Source organism: Cynocephalus volans, chromosome 3 (assembly GCF_027409185.1).
Source record: "Cynocephalus volans isolate mCynVol1 chromosome 3, mCynVol1.pri, whole genome shotgun sequence".
NCBI classification, from domain to species: Eukaryota; Metazoa; Chordata; class Mammalia; order Dermoptera; family Cynocephalidae; genus Cynocephalus; species Cynocephalus volans.
Genome location: NC_084462.1, coordinates 155808284 through 155829232, shown reverse-complemented (window position 1 = coordinate 155829232; position 20949 = coordinate 155808284). Strand labels below are relative to the sequence as shown.

Below are 20949 nucleotides of genomic sequence, written 5' to 3'. Positions count from 1 at the left end.
TTAATAAGATGGGGCTAATAATACCTACTTAATAGGTTTACTAGAGAAAATAAGCCCTGAGCCTGACATAATTCTAAGCAACTTCCTTTCACTGAACCCAATTTTTTCTACCTACTTGCCCTAAGGACCCGATTCTTTCCTGTGACAACCCTTCACAGGACAGCCTCGCCCAAGCAAGATGAACAGACAGGGACTGAGTGTGGAAAGATAAGGCTGCGTTTAAGCCTGGACACCATCAGGCCCGTCTCCTCAGTCTAGGTCAGCTGCCAACTCTGTCCCCTCACCCGCACACACCACTGTTCCTAGGAGGTGATGACCTTCACTTCTTTATACTGACCTCGAGCATCTTGGTACACGTGTGGCAATCAAGTTCAAATGAAATTATGAAAGATACCCCCACCTCTTCCCCAATTCATGTCAGAAACAGTGCAAGCTCCCACAAGAATGTAAAAGTCTATTGGTGTTTTGAAGGGGCTTCACAAAGGGGGGAACCCCAATTTCTTTCCATGAGTACAGTTTGACAGGCTCACTGGAAGGAAGCCTGCGCACTGAGAGACTATTGTGCTTTCCCGGCTGGCATACTGTCAGGTTCTACCTTCTGCCCAATCAGTACAGTGTTAACTTACTTCAGAAGTATGGGATATCACAGGATGACCAAAAGGACATTAAGTGGCTTCCAAAACTAATGACAATCATTGGTGCAACAGTGCAGGGGACTTATACAACCTCAGTAACCCAAAGGAGTACAATATAGGAACCCTATTTGAGAATATTTGCCCTTTAATTTGTGTTTAAAATCAGTTTCTTTAAATATTTTAGTTACAAGTTCTGAATAGTGAAGAGTAGTAGATGCTGCAGGCACTCAGTATTGGCTCCCACCCCCTAATCCCTCCCCGCTAGGCCTTGCTTCTTGGCTCAAGATACAAAAGGGCACTTTGCACTAACTAATGCCCCCTGGTGTCCAGTGTCAGCAGCCTCAGGCCTGGATGCAGTTGGATACAAAAGGTTGAAGCCCAATAGCTTTCAGAAGATACTTGCTATTTAACCATGCTCCAAGGAATTCCAATGATTATGCCCAGACCCAAGGGCGGTACCTTAGAGATGACATCAGCCATTTCACCACTATGTACTAACATCTCGAGGCTGGTTTCCCCTATAGTACATCCCCCCTGACACCTGTGTCTTGCAAACAGATAGCCAAGGCCCAGCTTCCTCCAGGCCATTATGCAGGAAGGAAAAGAACTGCCATCTCAGTCCACATGCTTATACCAACTTGAATTTAAAAGCTCAAGTCAATCTGAGCCAGTCCACAGGAAGCCTCTCCCCTCTATGCTTTACCAGGCTCCAGCCGTTTGTTGTGACCATACTCTGTCCCACTGCCACGATGTGCCAGAACCTGCTCTAAATGAGAACAATGTGCTAGAATGGTTCTTAATAGCCTAGAAAGGGTTGGCACCACCACAGCTGTGCGTGACTGTCAAAATGGGTCTTCCTGGTGTGAGCCTATGTGGGAGAGTGACAGCAGGCCTGGGTTCTGTTCCCATCTATGATTACAACAAATGACCTCAGGGGGACTCTGCCCTCCTCCCACTGAACACTCTCCAGACCTCCAAAACCCCATCCTCTGGCCTGTGCTTCCTGGAAGAGGTAGAAGAGGCATCTTGAAGTCAACAACAGCTGAGAATGAAGGTGCCATGTAAGCAGCAAAGCAGCAGCACCTTGCTATGTTCAATACCTCCACACAGGTGGAATCAAGTAAGAATGTGCACAGCCAGGACAGAGGCTGCTCTGGCTTTGGGAGGCACAAAATCCTATTGGGTGTCTCTGGAGAACAGACTTTCAAAAGAAAGAAACTTAATCACATGGTCCCCGGTGGTTTCCCTATAGTATACGGGCACTGGGAAGAAGCAAAATCATCTCTGCAGAGGGCTGATGGAAAAAAGGCAGGATTAATGAGCATCCGTTAAGGCTCTCTTTCTCTCTCAAGCTTAAGGAAATAAGATATTCGCGGGTAAGAGATGGGTGCAGAGAGGGAGAGAGCCCGGCAGGAACACCAAGAAAAGACCTGTGACTGCTGGTTACGTAGTGCCCTGGCTTCCTTGCTTGAGGCCAACAGCATGTGCCTGCCTGTCACCAGGCTAACCCAGTACCCTCGAGGGGACAGGGAGAAGACTGGTTTTCAGTTCCTGCATGGTCAATTTGTAGGGCATGTGGCTTCCTCCTAAAGGTCCAGAAGGAGGACTCTGGGATCCTCTACTGCTGCCTTGATTTTGCGGAGGAAAGTCACGGCCTCTCTGCCATCAATCAGCCGGTGATCATAAGTCAGTGCCACGTACATCATGGGCCGCACCTCCACCTACAGAGAGGAAAGGTTAAACAGATTTGTCTCCAGTAGGTCAGAGAAAGTCATGCTGAGGGAGGAGATGAGGAACCACAACCCACAGGAAAGTTCCTAGTTCAAGAGCCTTTCCTATTGATGTTGCCTCTGGATACATACAATATTTTCAAAGATCAAGCCTGACCCTTAGTGCAAAGCTCTCTCATTCAGAAACAGTTTAACCAGGAAAACAGTAGTCTCTTCACAATTGCCTTTTAAAAAAACAAACAAACAAACAAACCATACTCTGTCCTCTAACTCATCTCCTGCCTGCAGGGAAGGTTCTCCCTTCAGTTCTGGCTGCCTATAGTTGCTTCTTTGGGGTTACAATTTAAAGAAAAAATTTTTTTAACCTGGGGTCCACAAATTCTCTGAAATTGTATGCAAGGCTGGGTGTGTGGGCATTTTCTGGGAAGAAGATCTATGGTTTTTGGATTCACAAAGGAGTTAGTGACCTAAAAAAGGTTCTAAACACAGGAGTCCCAGGAAACTTTCTTCTTCTACCAACATATCTTTCAAGGGCCAGCTCAAGCTTCTTTGACCTCATTCCCTGAACTCCCAGAAAACTTCTAAGCTTCCTCATACAGCTCAGCAGCTGGAAGACTGTACACATTGTTGTCTTGTTTCCCAGAGGTGAGGACCATGTCTCTACAGCACCTAGACCTGAAGTTTGTTGGCTGGTCCCAGATGAAGGAGCAAGGCTTCGCAGCTCAATGGTTCTCAAATTTTAACATGAATCAGAAACACCTGCACTCCTGCTTCTGTAGGTCTGGGATGGGGTCCAAGAATTTGCATTTCTAACAAGTTTCCCAGATAATGCTGATCATAGACCACAACTTGAGAATCAGTGCCTTAGCTACATTTTTTTCTTTTCAGTGCCTAAGCTATTAACTACAAACTAAGAAATAGAACTTAGATCTGAAATTACAGTAAATAATGTTTTATAATTAGTACTAAGAGTTCCCTCTCATCACCTAGCCACTAGAACTTTAAAAGCGATGGTTCCTACCTTGCCTCCCACAGCCACTGGCCTGTCAAAGATGCCATGCATACCCAGGATGGCAGACTGAGGGGGGTTAATAATGGGTGTTCCAAACAGTGAGCCAAAAACACCTCCATTGCTAATGGTGAAAGTACCACCATCCATATCTTCAATGGCAAGTTCATTCTTTCGTGCCTAAAAAACAAAGATTTCATAACTGAAATATTAAGCCAATGTAGCATACTTCACCCAAAGAAAGTCCAGAAAGCTCCTGAGATCAAATGAACCAGCCCTAGCTTCCATATGACCGTTGTTCAGCTGAGATGACTGTGACCAGTGCTCCACCAGAGAAAAGGCATGATTCCCAACAGCCAGGGACTCAAAGAGGACATCCCCCTGCCCCCTCCCAGCAGGTCTCATTTGATAAGATTTCAATCACCAAAGCATACTAAGCTCCATAAGATATTTGTGCTTAGCTCTTCTGGGCTTCTGCCTTTCTCGGGGGTTATGCACTTCTTACGGAACAAGACGAGACTCCGGCTCCTTGAGCACGCTTGAAGGTGAACCTGGCCTTCTGTGGGCTCTCTTCCCTCACCCACCTAGCAGCTCATACACATGCTTCTATTTTACCTTCTCTCCCAGTTCATTGATGGTTCGTTCAATATCTGCATAGTTCATAGCTTCCACATTCCTGATGACAGGAACTACCAGACCCTGAAGGAAGTAAAAAGCTATTTTCAGCTGCAGATTAACAGTACCCTTTATAGTTACAACTCTCTTGACTAAAGCCAATGGTCTCCCCTCCCCAGAATACCTTCATTACTCATTACTTCATTAATGTGATTAAGAGAATGTCTAAAATATTTAGGTTTGATGTTCAAAGAATGTGGTATGGTAAAAAATAGGTTATTTTTACTAACTCTCTTCTAATATAGAATTATAGAAATGATCTCTCCTGTGTGATCTGCTTCTTCCCCCGGATAAGGTTGAGGGTCCAAGATCAGCACTCCCCACCTCTTGCCCCAACATACCCGTGGGGTGGCCACTGCAACACTGATGTCAATATAATCCCTATACACCACCTCCTTGCTTGCATCGTCAATCACTATGAGAGAGAAAGCACATGTTACATACAACTCACCAGGCCGAAGATAATGAGGTAATATTTGCATTAACAGAGTAAAAAACTACAGTGTTTGATGCAGTGTGAGCTGACCACCAACATGAGAACCACTGCATTACAAACGGTGGTTGGCACTCTACTTACTCCCATCCCAACCAATTATAATATCTCCCAAGCCCCCTGAGCCTGAGTGTAAGAGCATCCCTTGCTCAACGTGCTGGCTTATGTAAGACAGGTACATGTTAAGTTCTTGTTAACTAGCTCCACTCAAGCCCTCCCTCAGCAGAGAATGGCTAGGGCTAACAAGTGCAAAGGAAAAGGGGTGTAGGGATGCTGCTCCTTCTGCTTCCCACTCACAAGGGGAAGAGGGAATCCTCCTTTCAGGAGATTCAGGAGGAAGTGGGGTGGTCTGGCTTTAAATATGCTAGCTTGAGATAGCAAACCAGCAGCTGAAAATTTACATCTAGAACTCACGAGAAAAAAGGCTTGGGAATCTTTTCCACAGAAAGTCTACACTGTATTGTTAGATAAGACACCCAGGGAAAACATGTGAAGTAAAGGAGGCCAAGAGAACTTTGAGAGTTGACTACATGTATGGGCAGGCAGAAGAAAGGGGGCCAATGGAAAACATGGAGAGAGCCAGTCAAGAAGGCATGTAAAGAATGGGAGAAACAAAGAGGTTCACATTTGGGCAAAAAAATAACAGCCCTTCTACCTACCTAGAGCACACCATGGGATGGGACTAGGGCTTCCTTTCCTAGATCTTTAGGGACCCTAGCACTGCTGAAGATTGCAAAAGTGCCAATGCCCACTCTGCAATCTTCCAGGGAACAGAGAAATCTTCATAAGAAAAAGAGAAGTGCTTGTTAGGTCAACACTTCAATGACATAGGTGAATAAAAACGAAAGAAAACAAGGACCAAGTCCGTGAAAGAAAAACAAAGCCCAAGACTTCCCAATGAGGCCCATCGACCTGAGATCAAAGGTCACCCTGGAGCCTAAACCAAGTGTGGAAGTCAGGCCCTAAGAAAATGGGACTCATGGACAGTGGAGTGGCAGGTGGCCAGAACATAAGCTTCCACCCTGATATGAGACAGCCTAGAAAGCTAGGCTGCCCCAGAACTACCTGCTGCCAGAGCAGCTGCCAAGTTATGAGCCAGGAAGAGAAACTGTACTGTCCAGCTGGTGGGGAAAAAATAATCATGATGCCGTTTCAGGAAGGTGAATCAAGAAATCCCTGGAGAAGATATTAATATTTCCATTGGTATGAATTAAAAATCCTTGGTCTGATGACCCCCTCAATGTGGAAGCAGGTCTGTGTTCATACACCTACCTCCCAGGACCTCTGCAATTCTGGCCACAAGAAACTCACCTGCATTTACAACAGGCTGCTCCTGTAAGGCAAAGGCTGAGGCCTTCACAAATGCCGACATAAAGCCTAATTTGAAGTTATGTTTCTTCAGAAAAGCATCTCTGTGCCGAGCCCTCATCTCCTGGATGTTACTGTAAAAGCATATTACAAAACAAAGTGACCACAAACGAAGCCTTGATTTTGACTTTCATATGGATTTCTAACTCCACGTACACATTTGGGTAAGCTTTTCCCTTACTCTGGCCACCCTAAAATTCTGAACTATCCATCCTGAAAAAAAATTTATGTTTCAAAATATAAGCAAAGTCTAAAAAATAAGCAATATTCTTTGTAATTCTTGTTAGAACTATTTTCAAAAAACCACCACATCTGATTATGACTTCCTTGCACCATTCATTCCTATCTCTTGATTAGTGAGTAAAACCCCACAGGTATATGGGCTCCATGCGAGCAAAAGCAGTCATAACGGTACATAGCAGGGCATGTGTTCTTTCAGACTCATGGGAAAAATCAGTAGATTCCTTCTCCATCCCTCCAGAGTTAGCAGTTCCATCCACTTTTTCCTTCAAACAGGTACTAACACTCACCACATGTGAGAGTCAGGGCTGGACACCAAGATACAAGACAATTAAGACATAGCTCTTGCCCATAAGATTAGTTCAACAGATGTGGTTTTCTTGGTATTTAGAAAAGAGGCCAAGTGTACACCTAGGCCTATCCCCTTCAGATTAAGCAGCAGGGCGTTCATGGAAGCCTTTGCAATGTGAACAGACTTTGTTCTTTGGGGACTGGTTTTTTCACATACACACTTAAGAGTTAGTGGGAAATGGCTTTCCCATCATTTTGCTGCAGAAACCTCAGTATTTATTGGAATACTGTTCAGTGATAAAAATCAAATTTATCTCAGGCTCAAATGCTTAGTTCTCCCTTTGTCCTATATAATGGCCTAATTTGATATTAGCACGAAAGATAAGATGTGGTACAGCTTTAAGTGCCCCCCTTCAGACATTTTGTTTTTGAAAAAGGAAGTTTTCCTAGGAGGACTGATTGGGTTTAAAATGCTTGTTTTCCTGAGTCTAACCTTATTTAGTGCTAGGATTACCACCCTAAAGACATTACTGGTTCCCAAGACACGAGAGCTGCAGAAGAGGGAAAGAGAAGTGATAAACATCTCTGCTCTCAAACCTGCCCAAATGCTATTGTCTGGTCATTAAGTAGTTTCCATTTCAGAGCTCTGCCCTTGGAAGCAGAGGCTGGTACAAAAGGGGAAAGGACGAGGTCTCACAAAGGCCCCTTATGGGTTAACTGATTAGCACAAGACCCAAAGGGCACTCAATCTAAACCAGATTACTGGCTGCAGTGAGACCTCAGGTCATTGTTAAGTGACACCTCAATTAGCCGCTGAAAGGAGATCCAGCTGTCATATTTACCTTCCAATCAAAGCTGTTGGGCCAACTGCATCTTTCAAGGACACAAATATTTACATGTTTTATCTTAAGAAATTGGGTAGAATTTCAACATCCAATTCAATTTGTGTACAATTTGACCCTAATGCACTGAAACATAAGCTGCAGGCTTTGTGATTGATTAGTCAAGGTCCTCCCTACATCCTATGGACAGCAGAGAAATCTTTGGCTTGAATGACATCCAGTCTCTTTAGAAACGTTCCCAATAGAATGGAAGACATCTAGTGAAACAGGCCACAGAGTCCTTCCCTGTGAACAATGCCACAGCACACTGTCAATAAACCACTCCCTTCTATTTTTTGGAACCCTTCCAAAGGAAAACAAATTTCCCTAATGAAAAGTTAGGTTAGCAGACTACATATTCAGGACAAAAAGAAGCAAAGAGATGACCCGAAGACTTGAAATACGGATCCAACCTTCTTTACCATAGTCAACCTTCTTTACCAGTCTTTGACTATTTCTTAAATGTGTCTTGTGCTTTCCTGCCTGTGTCACGGTCCACACTGTTAACATCATCTGGAATGACCTTTCTCCACAATGCCACCTGTCAAATGCTAGTCATTTCTGAAAGCCTATTAAAAATATCCTTCCTCCAAGAAATCTTTCCTGATGCTGTCCTTGCTATCTCTACCCCCAACTTCAAAAACAAATGATCTCACTCTCTTCTGTATTTTTCATTTTTACTCCTCTGACACTTATTTTTCTAGATTTTTCTGTGTTCATTCAAATTAGATGGTAAGCTCTAGGAGGCCAGGAACTCTTTTTCACTCATCTCTGTATACTCCTTGATTTCCATAATATAGTTTTCCAAACACTCAAAAATATTTGTTAAATTTACCTATTGCTTTTTCCCCTACTACTTCCTCTTCCCTACAGTGCTGATACTTATACACATCAAAATCTTGAAGAAAACAGGTGAGTCAACAATTAGCTCACTACAGAAACGGGTATAATGAATTAGACCTTTTGGTTAACATTCTTGGGTTTTTATTTAAAAACAGAATTTGCTTTCCAATCTAGCTTTCCATCAAAGCTAGAAAAAGTGAAAGATATGACAAGCCTATGCCTTTTCACCTACCCGATCCTAAGTTGCTTAGGAGCACACATAAAGAACAATCTCTGTGACAGAGCACCAGGGAGTGGTGCCCTGGCTCTGGGCATGCTGTAAAGGGTTTTCCATTCCAAGGGGTAGGCCTGGTTGCCGCATCTCTGCTTGGCAACCTGACATTAGTCAGAGTTTAAGATTATTATCAGCTTGATCTATCAGAAATCACAAGATTCCGGTATAAAAGTCTGAAAGGCTGAATTTAAGTCACAAAGGAGGCAGGCATAGTATCAGGGAAGTCAATTAGAAGATGAAACCTACAATGGAATACTACTCAGCTATAAAAATGAATGAAATACTGCCATTTGCAACAACATGGATGGACCTTGAGAGAATTATATTAAGTGAAACAAGTCAGGCACAGAAAGAGAAATACCACATGTTCTCACTTATTGTTGGGAGCTAAAAATTAATATATAAATTCACACACACACACACACACACACAAAAACCGGGGGGGGGGGGGAAGAAGATATAACAACCACAATTATTTGAAGTTGATACGACAAGCAAACAGAAAGGACATTGTTGGGGGGGAGGGGGGGAGGGAGAAGGGAGGGAGGTTTTGGTGATGGGGAGCAATAATCAGCCACAATGTATATCGACAAAATAAAATTAAAAAAATAAAAATAAAAAATAAAAAATAAAAAAAGAAGATGAAACCCACAGGTCACTCTAAGTCATCAACAAGCAAAGAAGTACTTCTTCCCCGTCAAGTCAGTTTTGGAATCAGCACTAAGTAGGGACTAGGGCAAGTTCGAGTGTTCACCAAGGAAAAAGAACATGGGAAATGAGAGGGGCTAGAGATCCAACCTCATGTCAATCTCGTTGAAAGTAGTCAACATTGCACATGTATTCTGGGCCTCCTTCAGACGCTGAGCAATGCGCTGCCGCATCCTGTTCATTCTTTCCTGAAAGTGAAAAAAGTATTGATAATCTGGTCTCGCTGGATCAAGTATTTCCCATGTAGTCACAGAGAGCACTTAGCTTGCCAGGAGTGGATGGCTGAGGACTGTAGTACCAGAGCACAAGAGCTCCAGGCTTCCCCTTTTCTCTGGTGGCCTTTCTCCTCTGAGCAAGAATGAGAAAACATAGGCCAAAACTACACACTCAGACGTGCCTGAAGTTTGACCAAGAATGGAGACCCAGGAAATGGTTTGATTTAAAAACCAAAACCAATTTGTGAAAAGGAAGAATGTGGCATAGGTCTAGCCAGCTTAAGAATCATTACAGAATGGGCAATTTCTGTTGATAAAGACTTGCATGATTTGGATCCCCACACCAGCCAGCCACAAAAAAACAAAAACAAAACAAAAAAACAAAAAAACTTGCATGAGAATAGCTACTTGTGGAACGAAAACTCATGAGCAATAACCTTTTGAGGCTATCATATTTTTAGGAAGTATTCTCAGGCAAAGGAACCCACAATCTTGACCATATTTCTTTGAGGTTTTATGTCTGCCCCTGATAGCTACTACTACTGTGTAGTATCCCTTAGCTACAGCTAAGCATCCAGGAAGTATAGGAATAGAGCTTACTAAAGTGTGTGAGCACCTCTCTGAAGTGTGTGTCACTGTGGGAGGGAGGGGGTGCGTTGCTAAGCTACCATCCCCTGCAAATATTTTACTTACCCGAGGCACTTCATTGGTGGCATACTATAGTGGAAAAATCTCTGGACAAGTGTTCCAAAGACCTCGGGTTTTAGTTCCATCATTTGCTGGTTACATGACTATGAACAAGTCACTTCCTAAACTCTGTTTCTTTGTCAAGGCCAAGGGAATGAGCTATCAGCCATTCCAAAGGAGGTACCACTGCACCCACACTCTACTCATCTCAAAACTGCCCTTCAGCCTCTTTCCTGGAAGTGCTCCTCAAGGCTTACCCGATGTTCTGAACGCAGACCTTTGCCAGCTCCTGGCTCAGCTAGTGGAGGGACTGCGGAGGGTTTTACTGCAGACACTGAAAATGAAGAGAGGGTACAGCTGCCTCAGAGAAGGAAAGAAACATTCACTGAGTATGTGCCAGTGTTTTCAACTGTACTATCACTTAATCCTCAAGATATTCTGAGGTGTATTAGTATCATTCCAACTTCACAGATGAACCATCTGCTCAGGCAAGTTAAGTAACTAGCCTAAAGTCACAGATCTAGTAAACAGAAAGCTGGGATGCATACCCAGATCTTCGGATACAAAGTCTAGAGTTCTTTCTACAATCAGTCAACCTGGCCTGTTCAGAGCCATGATTAGTCTCAGACTTTACCCTATGAGGGAACATATTAAATGAGATATTCTTCTGTCACATAAAGATACGTGGGAGTTGGAGGTTTACCTGGTTTGCTAGAAGGAGGCTGTGAGGGGGAGGGCACTGGTGGCATCTGAGTGGGTATGGGTGCTGCAGGGGGAGGAGGAGCTGCTATAGGCTCTGCTTTTGGGGCTACAGCAGCAGGAGCTTCAACTGGCTTGGCCTTAGCAGGAGCAGCTGGAAAACAAGAAAAACAGATGCCACTGGCACTGTCTGGAATGGAAAGCAACCAAATCGCAGATACTAAGCAGAATTTAGTGGCAAAAAGCTCTACCTCCAATTAATTAACAAACGTGTACTGGGTGTCCGCTATATACACGTCACTATGAAATACACACAATGACATAAGGCACTATTCTGTACTCTCCAGGGTCCCTAAATGTCCAATATCAGATAACTAGCTCAATTCAGCTGCATTTCTGATTTCACAAATATCTACTGATCATCAAATTCAGCAAGTACTTTTAAAGTACCTACTAAACCCAAAGAAATATAAACTTCTAAGCAAAAAAAGCCCAACTTAAAATGCTGAAACACATACATAAATGTGACATATTTCCAATTATGGTAATAATGATAGTGTCATCTTCTATTTTAACATTACCCATGGAAGAATACTCTAAACTTTTATTTTCTAACAGTTAAATCAAGGGCTCATTTAGGCTTCAAAGTTCAAAACATTTCATCCAGGATGACTCTCATACTTACAAATCAATGAGGTGATCAAGGAATAAATTCACAACTTTAAATTAAAGGTTAATTTTGATTTTTATTCATCTGGACATCATATCCAGTTTTATATTTAAATTAGAAGAACTTTTGTTTGTTTTAACAGTAAGAAGTTACCAGTAGATGGACTTCAACTGGAAGACTCATTCCCATTTCCTAGCCTTCTAGTGTACATTTTTTTCTCCACCCTGAGCTTCTGGTCTTGCCCTGATCAAACTCAATGATTCAATCTGTCATCTTTCTGCTTGACTATTTTAACAATTAAAAAGAAATAGACCTTAGTAGTTATAGCATTTAACTGAGAGTAAGAAAAACAATTGTTTTCTCTTCTAATCTGTAATACTGACTGTGATGCTCAATTCAAATTCTTTTGTTTCTCATTTCTTCCCAAAAGAAATACCAACCCTCCCTAGAGATGTTGTGAAATAATAGATGTGAAAAGAAACGACACTGAATTCTCCATAACAGATACCATGAAATACTGCTTCTTCTTACTTTGGAATAGTGGCTCTCAGCCCTGGCTATCTATGTATCAGAATCACTTGAGGAGCATTAAAAAAAAGAAAAAATTATAATAGATAATCAGGATATGATATATCAGAATCTCAGGGTCATGGGGCCTAGTCATTTGTATTATTTTTAAGGCTCCCATGTCAGGGGGTGGGGGGTATCACTCTCTTTAGAACCTTCGTTTCTATTGTATCTTTAAGAAAGATCCAGCATAAGAAACATCCATGGAAAGAACAGAATATTATAAGATTGTTTCAGTACACTTTTCTTCTAGAACTTGTCGTTTAATGTTCACACTATTTAAATATTACTCCTCTTATCTCTTCAATTAAGGGCAGCTGGAATGCCAAAGAGTCTTTGAGGTACTACAGAATCAGTACATTATGCTGAGCCTCTATCCCAAGGGGGAACTCTGGAGACCTTGACCACCAGGAAAACTTCTTTACCACCAGTTTTCCTGAGTGTGAAAAGAGGAGTGCCTCCTTCGACTTTTCCCCCATCAGGTACCAAAAGAGCTTCAATCACGCCATTTGCTGGTGATGGAACCTGCACAGATGTCTAAAAAAGTAAGACAGAGAAAGAGCCCAAATTTTTATCCAGCATTAGAAAATTAATGAGATAAATTAGAAAATTGGATAGAATCTCCAACATGAGTCAAAGGAGTTGCAACACAGACATGCAAGTCCCTGAGCATAGAAACACTTAAAGACACACTTTCACTTTCAGAATAAGAGTGATAAGTCATTGCTATTGTGAAGATTCACCCTTTCTGCCTTTCTCAGAAACATTAAAGCAATATTAAGTAAATGTGTTTCCAAGTGATACACAGAAAATAAAACTGGAAACAGCTCGTGCACCCCCCCCAAAAAAGGTCTATAAGACTAAAGCTACTAAGTAAAGTACATAGTACATACATATGGAGCAATCTAAAACTAAGCCTGAAAAAATTTTCTTTTTAATAAGCTACTCCAATACTTTTTACAACTGATGTTAGAACTAGTTAAAAATTATCTTTAAGCATGGTGTTTTAATACTAAGGTCAAGGGTTCAGATCCCCATACTGGCCAGCCACGAAAAACAAAAAAATTATCTTTAAGCAACAATTAAGTCTCTTTCTTTCGTTAACTAAGGGGAGACCATGAACAAATGCCTCTAATATAGTACAAGCCTACCTTGTCAGTTTCAATCTCACAAACCACTTCATCCTCTGCAACTGTGTCTCCAACAGCTGAAAAAACAATCAAAGTCTACCTGTTAGGGGGAAACCTACAGTAGCCACAGAACCCCTTTGGCAGATGTATTACAAGACCCCTTTCCTACAGGGCAAGGGGAAAGTATGTATATATGAAAAGCAAGGGTGGAGCCATAGGTTCCACTGATTATCATGGGAGGAGACAACATTTAGAAAGTACTTAAATGCAAGAGGAAACAATCTTACCTTTCTCCCACCTAACATCTCCCTCTGTGACTGATTCTGCAAATGCTGGGGTTTTGACTGTAACCACTTCATCCTCTAGAAAAAAAGCAAAAAGAAAATCCCAAGTAGTTTATTTTTTCCTTTTTAATGTTTTTCTTTAATTAAACTCAGTCAGTTGTTTCTCTTCCTATTAAAACTCCAATCCCGGGCCTGCCCGTGGCTCACTCGGGAGAGTGTGGTGCTGATAACACCAAGGCCACGGGTTCGGATCCTATATAGGGATGGCCGGTTCACTCACTGGCTGAGTGTGGTGCTGACAACACCAAGTCAAGGGTTAAGATCCCCTTACCGGTCATCTTTAAAAAAAAAAAAAAAAAACTCCAATCCCAAGAAGGCAGAGAGCTAAAGGCAGGTACTTACTGCACATAGCTGTAGTTCTGAAGAAGCGAACATTGAAGACACTACTGTTGTTAATGCTACAAAAGAAACACAAAAGTTAACTCTTTTAGCAGATGAACCACTCACATTTTAGTCTAGTTAAAGGCACCATGGGTCAATCTGACCTTTAAATCAGTGACTCTTGACAGGAGTGCCTAGTGTCACCCGGAGGGACTTTTACAAAGTACCCAAGTGCAAGCCCTATTCCTAGAGATTCTGACTCAGCAGTTCTAGAGTAGAACCTGAGGAGGATCTTAAATATTGAGCTCCCTGTGTGAGTCCAGAACCATCCTGCACTGCTATAAAATGCCAGCCCTCACAAAATAGAGACTTGTATTCTTGTATTTGGCTCTTTGAAGAAAAAAAAAAGCATCTTGGTCCTTTGCAGACCCTTCAAAGGACTTAGCTTCTTGATTAAGTTTCTTTTTTTAAACTAAATCCAAGTAAGATATATGGCATGCCCTCAGGATACATGCCATTGTGCCTATAATGGAACCTCTGTCCTCAGGATTACAGATTAAGATCCGATAAGGCAGCAAGATGAGACCATTAACTTGGAAGTAAAATGAGGTGTGATATGGGGAGAAAAAAAAACACCATATTATATCTCCTATTCTGTTCTCTTGCCAGGAAGCAGCATATCAGTCCATGTGGAGTCATTCAAAAGGAACCTCAAAGACCAAAGCACTTTTTTTTTTTTTTTTTTTTTAAAGATGAGTGGTAAGGGGATCTTAACCCTTGGCTTGGTATTGTCAGCAGCACGCTCTCCCAAGTGAGCTAACCGGCCATCCCTATATAGGAATCCAAACCCGTGGCCTTGGTGTTATCAGCACCACACTCTCCCAAGTGAGCCACAGGCCGGCCCTTCAAAGCATTTTCCGGGCTGGCCCGTGGCTCACTCAGTAGAGTGCGGTGCTGATAACACCAAGGCCACGGGTTCGGATCCCTTACCGGTCATCTTTAAAAAAAAAAAAAAAAAAAAAAGCATTTTCCGATATGGCATTTACACTAAATAAACTGGAGAATGATATCACCATTAACAATGGTTACCTCTGAGGAGTGGGAGATGTAGATATATACTGTATCTCTGGTTATCTGTTACATACGTATATGAGGCGTCTTCAAAAGTTCATGAAAAGATTTGTATTATCTTTTAATTCTATTTTTCCATGAACTCTTTGAAGTACCATGTACAGTTCGGGAGAGTGATTTGGACTGATGGGAGCTTTCACTTTTTATACTTAGGGATTATTTGAATATTCTACAACAAGCACCTTTAAAAAGTAAAACAGACTAAAGTTTGCCTTTTGATATTTTCACTTCTATAATGTCAAAATAATTATAAGGTCTATGCAGAATCAAGGGAAAAAAAACCAGAAAATGTTCTCCATAAAGTTCGTAACCATGTAAAGTACATGCCCATGGGCAAGAACTAACGGGTAAGGTGCAAATGCAGCCTTTGCTCTGCAAGACACCCAGGAACCTGGAGCACTGGCTGCCCCTAGGAAGAGGCATTTGGTGGGGCTGGATAAGGATTAAAAAGCCTTCTCAGGCCGGCCAGTGGCTCACTTGGGAGAGAGTGGTGCTGACAACAACAAGGCCACGGGTTCAGATCCCATATAGGGATGGCCGGTTAGCTCACTGGCTGAGCATGATGCTGACAACACCAAGTCAAGGGTTAAGATCCCCTTACTGGTTATCTCATAAAAAAAAAATTTTTTTTTAAAAGGCTTCTCATGGATATTCCTTGTACTTCTGAATTTTGAACCATGTAAATATTTTACCTCTTAAAAACAAAATCAAAAATAGTTTTACAAAAAAGATTTTAAAATAAAGTGGGTACCTTACTCACAGAAAAAAAGACAACACACAACACAAAAATAGACATTAGATTAGGGTGACACAATTAGGGGTGAACCCACCCAAAGTTTGGGGTTTTTTTTCCCATAATTTACTTTCAAGTAGTTATTTGTTATGTTTATTGCATAGAGGTTCATGATTGACCCAATTTTCATTTAAACTGCAGAAAAGTAATATTTTGAACCTCTCTGAATAACTTTTTTAAATTACAAAAGCAGTAGATGTTCACTGCAGAATATGAGAAACAGCAAAAAGAATGTTTTTAATGGGATTGTGCCAAACAATAGAAAATGGAATCATTTTGTAACCTGCATTGTTCCACTTATCACAGTGTGAACGTGTTAATACGCCATAGGTTAACCAATTCCCTGCTGTATGCCACTTTGAGAGAAATCTGGGTATACCAGGTTCTTCAGTATAGATTCCCAGAAATGGAATTGCTAGATCAAAAGGTATACACAATTGAAAAACTTACGACTGCCCAACTGCCCTCCGAAATTAACACAGGAATTCAAACTTCTAGTACTGAGTCCAACATTTTCTCAATTAAAAAAAAAACCACCTCATTGTGATGCACAGTCAGAAAGAAGCTAATTCACTGATCCTTCACTTGGAAGATTCTCCCTGTAGAGAAAGCTTGATCGCTGTTGAACAGGTTACTAGAGAGCATCATCTTACCACCACCCTGAAAATACTTGGAATGCAAAGTAGTGTTTAAATAACATTCTTAAGCAGAAGTTAACCTGAAACACACATGGGTGGCCTTTCTCCAAACTCTGCGTTATGCAGTAATAGCATTTCCTCCGAACTAGTCAACATTCCCAGGGCTCAACTAGACTTTTACTATTTCTAAAATGAATAACTATGCTACCAAGAGGATGCTCTCAATCTCCACAATAAATGTAACCTCCAGCCCCTCAGTTGCACTTCTATCCGATTAGAATGTTTAGGAGCACCCTTCTATATCTATTCCCCTAAATTCCAACTTAACTTGTGTTATAATCTAAACACCTGAGGAGAAAAGGTGCACTTCTGGTCCAACTTGACATAGGGCTGATGCTACAGGTACATCACACATAAAAAATGAACATCAGGGTTAGGCCTAAGTACACAACATAATCACCTTGATTTCTAGGTCTGGAGGCCAGTGAAGAAATCAGATGGTCAAACTTAGAACTGATATCTTAATAAATAACCCATGGCCACATATCTGTACTCCCCAGTAATACTTACGCAATCTTCCTGCTGTCAGGGTAACCTGGTCCCTGATAAAAAGAAACCCCTGCAAGAAACAAAACAACTCTTAACTAACATCTCTCATCTTACACAGGATACATGCTGGGAATGGAAAAGAAGTCTGTTGACCTCCCCCAATACTGAGACAGAACAGGATCAACTACAAGCAAGGATATAATCTTTATCACACAGAGTACTGCTTTTCAAACTTTTACACCAAAGTAGTCTTAACAGCAGAGAGCAATGGGTATGTGGGGTTAACAATGGGTATGTGTTTTGAGAGGAAAGGGGAGAAATCTGATGGCAGGGACCAAAATAGTTTTATAATCTTATTTACCTAAAAAATTCATTCTATGTTTTTATAATAAAATATCTCTAGTCCCCAAGTCTTCAAATACCATTAAAGGTTTAGACAGATATGTGATGGCTTACCCTGTGACTACACATAACCTAATCTGAGAAGCAGGAGAGATGTTTGGTCTGACAGTGTATGGGCTGGAAATCTTATTGTGGGAAACCAAGTAGCAAAGACTAGGCTACTCTGGGCCCATGGTCTCCAGCTTGTCCTAGGACTGAGAAAATCACTTTCTCACCTTTTGTCTATTACCTTCCCATGCTCTTTCTGAAATCTTCCACCCTGGTCACTCTCAACAAGGTGAGAAGCCTTTCTGCCCACCAGTTGTCCTTACCACAGCCAGATAACAGCATTTCCCCAACCGATGACTAATAACTGCAGTTGCCTCCCCTGAATACATTCTTTCTTATGTCTTACTTTTTTCAAATCTATTACTCTTTCTGAACCATGGGCTCAGGAGACACCAAATGAGAGTTCTCTCTTATACTTACCTCCTCATAAACATCCCCAGGGTCAAGTAAGTCAGTCACCTCTATGTCCAGCAGCCAATGATTATGCAGTGCAAATTCCAAGCACAGCATGTCTTTGAACTAGAAAAGCCAGCAGCTAATGCTGATTTTTGGAAACCTAAGTCCAATTTAGAGTTCCTCCTACAGCAAGTTTCATATATACAGTGTTTCAGGGACAATAAAAAGCTTTCACATAATGACCTCATTTTGATTTTCAAGACTCACAACAACTCTCTAAAGTGGAATGACCATCTGCCATTATTCCCATTTTTTCCCCCATTTCATATATAAGTAGGGCTTCCAAAAGTTAAGTGACGAGCCCAAGGTGAATCTCCAAGGCAAAATGCAAACCCCCAAGTGCAAGGCTCTTTCAACTGTACTGCCAGTCTATAAAGTGGAGAAAGCATTAACTGACATTTTTTCAGGATTGCCAGTTGAAAAGAATGCTTATTATTGAGAGTCCACTACAAGCTGACACTGTGCTGAGTGCCTTATATTCTCTTGATTCTTAGGATAAAGTCCAAACATTTTATAAGACCCTGCACAGTCCAGCCCTCCTATTTTTCCAGCCAGACAGGCTTCCTTTTCATTTCTCTGATTGGTCAAGTCCCTTTTGGCTGATACCTTTGCACAAGCAATTCCCTTTGCCTGGAATATCATTTCTTGACTAACTCCCATGTATTCTTTTTTTTTTTTTAAAGATCTTTTTGTTTTCATTTGTTTTTTTTTTTTTTGGTGGCTGGTACGGGGATTTGAACCCATGTCCTTGGTGTTATAAGGCTGCGCTCTAACCAACTGAACTGGCCAGCCCCTATGCATTCTTCAAGTCTCAGCTTAAATGTCACTTCTTTGGAGAAGCTTTTACTGAGACTTCTACTGCATTCTCCACCTTATCATACCCTGTACTTACTAGTAATGTGATTACGCCCTTAGGTATGCATAAATGTATATTTGCTCTTTGTCTTTTCAGCTAGCCCATAAGATCCTTGAAGGTAGAGACCACCTGTATCCTGTTACCTAGCACATTGGTTGGCATATAGTAAACACTCAATAAACGATCTGTTGAGTAATGAGTAAATGAGAACATGGTAGGTTCAGAGTTAAGGCTGAGAAGTCAGGTAGTCTTAACTTGACCTCACAGTTGGTTGAGTGACCTTGACAAAGGCACTTAACCTCTCTGGTCTTGGGTTATGCATTTGTAAAATAGAGATAATACCTCTCTCACTGTTTTGTGATGATTAATTTAAAAATGCACTCATAACAATGCTTGGCACAAAGAAAGCCCACAATAAGACTGACTCATTCAACAAATATTTATGCTAAGCACATAATAAAAAAATAAGTTATGTAAGATACTTTATTAACAATTTCAGAAAAAAAAACTATTGGAATAAAATCTAAACTCTTTCCAATAGTCTCTACACTATATTCTATCTTGTGCCACTCTCTCCGTTAACCAAATGCTCGGGCCAAATCACCTTTTTTCCAGTTCCTAAATATTGCTAACCTCTTTCCTTCTTCGGGAAGGAAACATATTGTACATGTCATTCCCTTTCTCTCCTCCCCTCTTCACTAGGCTAGCTCTATCACATCTTCCAGGTCACAGCTTTAATGTCATCCATTCAAAGAGGTCTCTTCTGTCCACCCTCATTTGTTTCCTTCTCAGCACTTACCAAAATTTGTGACTGTTCACTCATTTAGCAATTTACACTTTGTCTTTCCCACTAGCACATAAGTTCCAAGAGGGCAAGAATTGTTAATTGCTGTATCCCTAGTGAGTGCCTAGCATAGTGCCTGACACCCAGGAGAAACTCAGTAACTACTCCCTGAATGAATAAATGACAGCTACTGCGATTAAATAGCATTTTGTTTCACTCCCATCTAAACTGTCTTGGGACATTATGAGGAGAAACGCAGGCATCCCCGATTTCCTCACATACTCCTCTGCCCAGGAGGAGAGCATTTTAGGTGACGGCAAGCGCAGAACTTACCAGGCAGGGAACGTCTCCCTAGAGGGCAGTTCCCCTGTTGAGAAAGAAGACATTTATCGATGTCACCCAAGATGAAAAGAGGGAAAAAACAGCTTTTCTTTTAAGTACACACTCAAAGCTGTCCCAGTGCTGGTGACAGGTGAATCTGGTTAACTCCAAAGGTAAATGCAACACACAGAGCTCGCAGTCCCAATCAGCATACTGGACCTACCAAACGATCTCAACTTCCCAAAGGGACTGATACCCACTGATTTTAACAGAACGAGAGGAGACAGCAACCCGGATTCGTCGGGGGAATCCGTCGCGCCTTCTCCAGAACTCTTGAGTCTAATGTCGGGACGGGCGCGGCTCCCCATCTCCGGCGCGGAGAGTGGGGTACAGCAGAAACGGTCGACGCAGGCTGCCTCAGGAAGGCAAGGGGTCGCCGGGCTCCGCAGGTCCCGCAAGACCGCTCCAAGCCGCCCAGCCCGCGCGGCCTCCGCGTCCGGGTGCCCTTGGTGTCCGGCCTGGCCGGCGTGCAGCGCCCCTACCCTCCAAGCCGCCCGTCCACCCACCGGCAGGTTCCTCACCCGCCGGGGTCCCGGCCTGAACAGACCGTACCTTCTGGAAGGCGGAGAGCGAGAGGCTGAACGCCCGGGAGACGCAGCGTGATCGGGACAGCATCGCGGCAGCGGCGGAGCCGAGGGCGGGCGGACACCGGATATAGGGCCCGGCAACAACCGGAAGTAGGGCGGGCTGTAGCACAAGCCGCGCGGCGAGGGGTGTTCGGAGCGAACCATTGAAAGAGGTGGGGGGGGCACGGGCAGCGCGCAGCAGCACCCGCCGCAACCTAGGGGTCTGGCTCTGGTGAGCAGGCAGCTGTGGGGCGCTCTCGGAGCCTGCCGAGCTGCCTGCCAGCCTGCGCCGGCCCTCCCGAAGTTTCCTACGACTGTCGGGCAATCGGATCACCTCCAGGGTCAGGCCTTCCCCGATCATGCCTCCGAGCGGGCTCTGAACTTGGCGTCCTTCTCTCCTGGGATCCCGGGGCACCGAGCCATTCCGCTTTTGCGGCACGGAGAGAGCGAAAGACGGGCACGGGCTTTGACTCGGACCTTGGCAGACATGCGTGCCTGATCTTACCCTTGTGTGGCCTCGGACAGCTGACATTGCCTCTCTGAGCCTCAGATTCCTCAACTATTT

The 20949-nt window shown here is 42.7% G+C and overlaps 1 protein-coding gene across 1 annotated transcript; it reads right to left on the bottom strand.

Moving 5' to 3' along the window:
* Positions 1 to 762: 762 nt before the first annotated feature.
* DLST (dihydrolipoamide S-succinyltransferase) lies at positions 763 to 20478 on the bottom strand. The gene is made up of 15 exons (XM_063090979.1): positions 20371 to 20478; positions 19771 to 19804; positions 16913 to 16961; positions 13802 to 13857; positions 13403 to 13477; positions 13137 to 13192; positions 12411 to 12522; positions 10753 to 10902; positions 10307 to 10383; positions 9238 to 9335; positions 5854 to 5984; positions 4391 to 4464; positions 3990 to 4073; positions 3387 to 3554; positions 763 to 2356 (listed from the first exon to the last, which is right to left on the bottom strand). Exons 1-15 carry the CDS (start codon positions 20431 to 20433, stop codon positions 2222 to 2224), a joined length of 1362 nt encoding a protein of 453 aa, XP_062947049.1. The 5' UTR covers positions 20434 to 20478; the 3' UTR covers positions 763 to 2221.
* Between the last annotated feature and the right edge of the window lie 471 nt (positions 20479 to 20949).